Source organism: Geospiza fortis, unplaced genomic scaffold (assembly GCF_000277835.1).
Source record: "Geospiza fortis unplaced genomic scaffold, GeoFor_1.0 scaffold172, whole genome shotgun sequence".
In the NCBI taxonomy this organism is placed as follows: Eukaryota; Metazoa; Chordata; class Aves; order Passeriformes; family Thraupidae; genus Geospiza; species Geospiza fortis.
The window spans coordinates 11,258,680-11,266,462 of NW_005054309.1; the positions used below are offsets into that span (position 1 = coordinate 11,258,680).

The 7,783-nt window shown below is 49.0% G+C and overlaps 1 protein-coding gene across 1 annotated transcript in view; it reads left to right on the plus strand.

Annotated features, from left to right (window-relative positions):
* Positions 1-7,783, plus strand: part of PLCH1 (phospholipase C eta 1) — a 44,940-nt gene that overhangs the window by 36,757 nt on the left and 400 nt on the right. The window contains exons 15-22 of the mRNA XM_031055444.1: positions 527-706; positions 798-905; positions 1,432-1,556; positions 1,977-2,061; positions 2,558-2,704; positions 3,099-3,178; positions 4,970-5,330; positions 6,111-7,780. Coding sequence (XP_030911304.1) covers positions 527-706; positions 798-905; positions 1,432-1,556; positions 1,977-2,061; positions 2,558-2,704; positions 3,099-3,178; positions 4,970-5,330; positions 6,111-7,780 — 2,756 coding nt within the window. The remainder of the gene's footprint in view (positions 1-526; positions 707-797; positions 906-1,431; positions 1,557-1,976; positions 2,062-2,557; positions 2,705-3,098; positions 3,179-4,969; positions 5,331-6,110; positions 7,781-7,783) is intronic.

A 7,783-nucleotide genomic window follows, 5' to 3' on the forward strand; every position in this document is an offset into this window, starting at 1 on the left:
GTCCCTGTCACTGTGACAGGAGGGGCTGAGTGCTGCGGTTAGGGTGGCACAAGGCTGGCACGTCCCTGTCACTGTGACAGGAGGGGCTGAGTGCTGCGGTTAGGGCAGCACGAGGGCAAAGCCAGAGCCCAGCAGGGCACTCCCTCCCTGGCAGTGCCTCCTCTGGCCCTGCTGCCAGCAGAGGATGTTGCTGCAGGTTCCCCAGAGCTGCCATGGCTGGGGGTCTGCAGGAGGAAAGGCCCCAGCAGGAGCTCTGGAGCTTGAGCTCTTTAGCTGGAGCTCTCACTTGGCTTGCCTTTCAAGTGTGCAGACTTGAGGGGAGGACAACAGACCCTCCTGGAAGGGGGAGCTGGTGCCCATCAGTTACCCAGGGTGCATGATTTGTGTAAGATGAGACAATCTGTCCTGGAACACTGGACTAAATCTCCCGTTGCCCTTGATGAATACCCAGGTAATGAGGTCTGGGCTCAGGCCCATGCCCTGGGACTGTTTGTCACCTGTCTGTTGGTTGTACCATGGCACACAGGCTCCACAGGGAATGTGCTGTCGTTCAGTGAGACCAGAGCCCACCAGGCAGTGCAGCAGAAGGCTGAGCAGTTCATGCTTTACAACCAGAGGCAGCTGACCAGGGTCTATCCCTCAGCCTACCGGATCGACTCCAGCAACTTCAACCCTGTTCCCTACTGGAATGTGGGCTGCCAGTTAGGTAGGAGCTGCATCAAAGGCTTCCTTCCCTTCTGTGGGTATGTGCCTAATAATATTATCTTTATTAATGGCACCCCGCTTCTCTCTTTCAGTGGCCCTAAACTACCAGTCTGAGGGACGTGTGATGCAGTTAAATGAAGCAAAATTCAGGGTAAATGGCAACTGTGGTTATGTCCTCAAACCTCAGCAGATGTGCAAAGGTAAGGTTCAGTGTAGTTATCACTGTAGCTGCCAGGCCTTTCACTAAGTGTCCTTCACAGCAAAGGCACAAGAAAGAAAAGTGCAAACTAATCTAGAATCTCTCATATTTCCATACACTCACAGCTCTTAGACTTGTACCAGTGCGCAATCTCTTACTGTGATCATATATATATATATATGTATATTTTGAGGTCTTTGCCTTATTAACATGAGTTTAAAAGAAGAAAAAAGGGCCCTAGGTTGACCAGCTGCAGGAAAGCAGAGCAAGCTCTGCAGTGGCCCAGGAGCACTTGGTCTAGCTATCAAGGGCTTGGTCTAGCTCCGCCTTGGAATCACAAAACCAAGGGGTTCTCCACTCAGAAGAGGTTGTAAGAAAGAGGAAGAGAATTTTAAAATTACTGAGCAGCTGCTCCATACTCATAGTTTCTCATTTCTGACTGAATTAGTCTGTCTGTGTGTATTTTGGGGGGTGATATTTATTATGTGTATCTTTTTCCTTACAATCTCATTCTTGCTATCTTTCAGGCACATTCAACCCCTACTCTGCTGATCCACTTCCTGCCAGTCCTAAGAAGCAGCTGATTCTGAAGATCATCAGTGGGCAGCAGCTCCCCAAGCCTCCTGACTCAATGCTGGGGGACAGAGGAGAGGTGAGATGCTCTGGTGCATTCCAGGGGAGCTCTGGCAGTGACAGGCAGTGTGTGACCCAAACCTTCTCCTTACTCAAATACACCAGTACATTTCAGATATTCTCAAGCTTTTGGTCACTACATACTACACTTCCCCCAGCCTCCATCCTCCTCATGATGTTTAAGAAGTGATTTGTTTTGTATTTTAAAGGGTGACTTTTATGAAAATTAGTCACAGCTGTCCATAGCTCTTGATGCAAATCATACATCAACATGGACTTCATGGAACCAATTCCCATGATAGTGCTGCTTGAAAATTCATGTCAATCAAAGGGGTTTGAATTCTCATATGAATTTAAATCAACTCTCTCCATTAATTTTTTAATAATTCACCTTCATTTGTATGGCTTGCTTTTAAAATCTTGTGTTTTTGAAAAACAGATAATAGATCCCTTTGTTGAGGTGGAGATTATTGGGTTACCTGTTGACTGCTGTAAAGATCAGACCAGGGTGGTGGATGACAATGGTAAGATAATCTAAGTAATTTCTTCTTCTTAGAGTAAAATATTAAATAAGTGTAAGCAAATTAGTGTCTGTTATTGCTTTCTAAATTGCAAAGCATCTTATCTGATGAAATCAAATGATTGTATTTTAACGAATTATTTCTGCTTCCCAGACAGAATTTCTGGTGAACAAGTTAGAGGTGAAGGGCAGGAGTTGTTCCCCACATTGTCTTTTAACCAAATTGTTCTTAAATCTCCTTTATGCAGAAGTTCAAACCTATCTGTATCTATATCTGTATCTATCTCAGGGCTAGCCTGGGTATCCCTGCCAGCTCCCAGGCAGACCCATTTTGTTTTTAAAGCAATCCTAGAGGCAGATCTGTCACATTTAATGACTGGCATGATGGAATTGTCATTGCTGCTGCTGTGTCCCGTGTCCTTGTGCCCTGTGCCTCCTGGAACTGAGGCAGGCACTCGCTCTGGCCCTGTTTCCCACAGTGTGTCCTGTTTGCCCTGCAGGGTTCAATCCTGTGTGGGAGGAGACCCTCACCTTCACCATCCACATGCCCGAGATTGCCCTGGTGCGGTTCCTGGTCTGGGACCACGACCCCATCGGGAGGGACTTTGTGGGGCAGAGAACTGTGGCCTTCAGCAGCCTCGTGCCTGGTGAGTCCCCCTGTTCTCCTGGGTGTGCAAATCCACCCTCAAACCCAAGGAGGACGGAGATGATAGATTTTATAAACCTTTATCTCTGTGACTTCATGTGAAGCTTGGACAACCCATTTGTTCTCTTAGGGTGCTTTATGCACCATTCCTCAAAGGAATTTGGTTGTCTGTGCTTTTGGAAATTACTGCTGGTGTGTTTTTTATAACTTGGATGCAATTTGTACTGGCGCTCAGAAAACCTGTGAGGACCCCAGAGAAGTTTACTAAAGGCACCAGGTGGCTTCCTATGTGTACATCACTTTTATAAGCAGTCATTGCTAGCTGGGCATAAAATGCAAACTGCTGGTTCTGGGTGGAGGCTTGTGTGGAAATATTCCTATTTCTGTTTCCCCAGGCTATCGCCACGTGTACTTAGAAGGACTGACAGAAGCTTCCATATTTGTTCATATAATCATTAATGAGACCTATGGAAAGGTAGGTACAGCTGGAAATTTACATCTTCCTTCTGATAAAAATGGATTTAAATGTAGCCCAGAACCTCCCAGGATCTGTGCTGGAGTGCCCAGGAGGCTCAGAGTGTGGGGGGCGTTCCTTGCAGGAGATCAGCCAGGAAAGGTCACCATACCATGACTCCACTCTTGCTGTGCACATACTTGCAGATGTTCTTACTGTTAGCACCTAACAATTATTTTGTCTAGGTACAGGAGGTACATTTTTTCAGTGTGCTAAACTGATCTTATTTTGCAAGTGGATCTTGAGAAGTGTAGCTGCACCAGAACACAATATTGACAAGCTATTTTTAGCGGCTAATTTAATTAATTTAAATTAACCTAATTTATTTTTAGGTTTTAGTGCGTAGATTTTGCTTTTCTACAAGTTTGCTAATTTTAGAATGTTTTTAAAGTGAAAGTGAAAGCACAGTCCTTTTTCTGTTTTCAGCTGCCTTCCTTAGCTATTTCCATCTGGAGATAAGCAGCACAAAGAAATTAAGGGCACGTTCAGCAGAATGCTAAAGTAAAACAGCACTGTAGCAGTGATTTAAGAAACAGAGATAAGCACAAAACCCTGACCTTTGTGAGGTTTGAGGTTGCGGAGGACACTAAGCCCTCCGTCTTTGTGCCTTCTGAGAGGATGCAGAGAATGTCATGACAAAGATGAACCCAAAGTTTTGCAGCACCCATAGAAAGCTCAGGGGAACAGGGAGAGAACAGCAGGGAGAAGGGCCCAGGGCTGAGGTTTGCTCTTGTCCAGATCCTCTCCCAGCTCCCCTTCCCTTCTCCTCTCTGATCCCCTTGGATCACGAGATGGGATCTCATGTGCACATCTGGGCATATCTGGGAGAGCACATCCCTTGGGGATGGTTTGCAGGGCCTGTTTGGCTGCTGCCCTTGTAAGAACAAATCTGCTCAAGAAAACCAGCAGTGTAACTCCAGAGGGGAGGCAAGGGGAGCAGGAGGGGACACTCACTGGGATTCCCTCTCTGTCCCTGGGTCCATTCCCCTGATGCTGCTCTGAATGAATGATGGCTGCACTGCTGTTTCTCATAGGCTGACTTTGCATCTGTGAGCGAGGAGATCTGCTCAGTTCCTGGGGGACACATATTCAACTAAGAAATAGCTTTAAATGGTTTGCTGTAGAGTGGTTCTGTTTACAGCTGATGTACTGTTACCTTATTTGCTTGTGTGGCAGTCTTGAAAACATTAGCCAAATGGATTTGCATTTCTTTTTGCCTTTCAGTGGAGCCCTTTAATCCTCAATCCCAGTTACACAATAATGCACTTTCTAGGAGCCACAAAGGTAGAGCTCATTGAGCATGCACTTTGCACTTGCTGGGCACAGACTTTCCAGTGGTTCCCAATCGCATGATCTGCAACTGCCAAACTGGAACCATTCTCCATGCAGGCTCTGAAACATCTGAATATTGCTTTGATGAAACCCATGCATAGAAAACTCCACGTTCATGTGCAGCCTGTCACTGCCGAGCACTTCCTAGAGCCTTGTCAGGTCCCATTAGGAGGCTGAGCAAAGCTCTCTGGTAACTGTGGCAGGCTGCCATCCTAATGAGGAGAAAGGCAGGCATGCATGAATCCATGGAGACCCGTGCTGGGAGCTCCTTGCTCAGAGTAGCTGTGAGTGGCTTGGTGTGAATTTTTGCTTTGCTGCGTTTTGAACTTTGCCGTCATCGCTCATCAGCACTGTGAGAGCAGCCCTTTGCCCTGGGAGCGAGCGTGAGCTCAGGCAGGCTGTGCTGTTGTGTCCCTGCAGAGCAAGCAGCTGATGGGGCTCCGAGGGCTGTTCTCCAAGGCGCCCAAGGCGGGCACGGCCGAGGCCAGCGGGCACCACGTGCGCAAGCGCTCCATCGGCGAGCGCATCCTGCGGCGCACGGCCAGCGCCCCGGCCAAGGGCAGGAAGAAGAGCAAGATGGGCTTCCTGGAGGCTGCTGAGATGAAGGACAGCGCCTCGGAGCCAGCAGACCTGAAGGACAAGGAAGGGGTGCTGCGGCGGCCGAACCGCCCCTCACAGGCGCGCCCTGCGTCCATGCCCGTGGACAGATTCCTCATGGTGGAGCTGCCCTGCCCAGCAGAGGACACTGCCCAGGAGGCCGAGGGAGAGGACAACACATCTGGTAAGGTGCTTCCAAAATTACTTTTGGGGAATGGTCAGGGCTCCCCTCACCTCTTCCAAGAGTACCTGATTTCTAGCAATCATTAAAATCAGTATCTATTACACCAAGTTTACTTCTGTAGTTCCTGCTTCATTAAATCTCCAAAGGAGTGAGTCACAGAGCTCAAATCTGGCATAGAAAGACAAGAGGATTTGTGGAGAAAACACCCAATATGTGTTTTTCGAGGAATTCAAACCCTTGCCCCTGTGAATGCTGCCTGCTGGTAGAAGATCCAAACAAAATCCTTGTACTGCAACACTTTGCAGTAACCACATGTTATAAACCAGTCTGGAGTCCATCTACTCGATGCTTTTGACTCAGCTTGAAGCATGCATCTTGTTTTCAAGTGTTGTGTGTTTTAACAGAGCTGTTTTGTTCTGTCTTTATTGCCACGCTTCTTTATAGTACAAATGTGACTAGGAACACAGCTGAAGGTAATGCCACGTGCAAGCTATGATGTGGTACCTCATTAACATTACTTAACAACAAATATTACATCACCTGCTTGATGTAATAGACATTCCAAGGAAATTTCAATGAAGTGCCTGCAGTTGTATTTTTCCATTTATTCATGTCACTCAGATAATTTGTACTAAACCTGCACAACCTCATGATTAAGTTAAGTTCTGTCACAACTGTATCTAGTTTTGCGTTCTCCATTTGTCTGTCTAAGGACAAAATAGCAATTGATAGACAGAGCAGACTCTTGTATGCTCCTAACATGTCTCTCATTTAATTTAGCCAACAGTGATGACAATACAAATGAGAAGGAAACAAGCTTGAAAGAATTGGGTTTTCCACGTTCGGAGCAAAAGTCAAATGCTTCAAATTTAGCATCTCAGTTCAAGAAGGAGAATGACCAGAGGGATTCTACAGCTGCCTGTTTAGTACCACCTCCACAGGAGCAACCTGAACATTTGATTTTTGCAAATGGTGTAGCTCAAGCAAATCACCTTGTGGATTACCAGGAGAATAATCTTTCTGATGGAACTGTCCCCCTAACGCAAGACTCTGACTCTGAACTTCCCACAGAAAAATTACACCACAAAAACTGTGCAGACTGTAAAAAGGAAGATGACACAAAAGGATCTAAAGAAGGGAAGATCAGTCTCATGGGGACTTCTGTTTCTCAGAGCACAGAGGTGGAGAATCACAAATGTGACACGAAGAAAAGCACTGCAGCACCTCTTTCCCCTTCTTCTGCCGTGTGCTCTGAGAGCCCTGACTGTCACTCCACGGTGGCCCTGCAGGACAGTGACATTTCTCACCTCATTGATGAAGTCTCTCTCTCGACTGAGAGCGAGCTGGACAGTGCTGTGTCCACTCTCATCGGGCAGCTCGATGGCACAGATGAGCAAACTCCCCTTCCCCCTGTCTCCAGCCCCCACGGCAGCAGCAGCCAGACCCCCAGGGTGGGGAATGCAGTCCCACATGTGTTTGCTGCAGACCTGAACAGCCCTTGTAGGCACAACTTCACTCCCACAAAATCCAACAAATCCTCTTTATTCTCCACTCCGGACACAGCCATGTTCTCCAGCCTGGAGGAGGCAGAGTATTCCACATACACAGTTCTCCATGAGGCATCTCCAGCTTCTGAATGTAAGAGCCACAGGGCATTAGTTTGCAAGAAAAGGTTAAATAGTCTAGAAAGTAACTTGCCCAGTTCTTCTTGTTCTTCATCCCTCTCTTTGCTGAATGCAAATCCCAAAAGGAATTGTGCTACAAAGTGTGGACCAAGCTGGGAAGCCCCCGAGCCTGCCAGTTCCTTTGGGTCCAACAGCCTCGTCTTTGAGGAGGTGCTGGGGCACCCTGTCCCTGGAGAGCACTCGGCCAGCAGCAGCCTGCTGGAGCTGGATGGGGACCGCCAGGAGCTCCTGGTGACCGCCCGTGAGTACCGACGGGAGGACATGAGCCAGCTGGCCTCGCCCGTGAGCCTGAGGCAGAGGCAGGAGCCCGGGCACGGCGGTGCCTGGAGCTCTGGGAGCAGCTCCACCGGCGGGGACAGGACCTCGGGGAGCAGCTCCACCGGCGGTGACAGGAGCTCTGGGAACAGCTCCACCGGGAGCAGCTCCACCGCTGCGCCCTGTGCCGCTGCCCGGCACCGCTCCGGGACCTGCGGGGCTGCAGGGAGCCAGCTGGCTGTCCCCGCGTGTGAGAGCGCTGGCGGTTCGTGGCAGCAGCCCTCGGAGAAGCACAGGGCTGCCGTGTGTGCCCCCCAGGCCGGCTCAGCCTGCCCGCTGCGCCCAGGGGCTCTGCCGTTCCCCACACACCCGGCCATCCAGCACAGCAGCCCCTGCAAGTCCAAGAGCCTGGGAGACCTGACCTCGGAGGACATCTCCTGCAACTTTGAGAGTAAGTATCAGTACATCAGCAGGAGCTTCATCTCCTCGGGCCTGAGGGACGGCAAGCTGGCC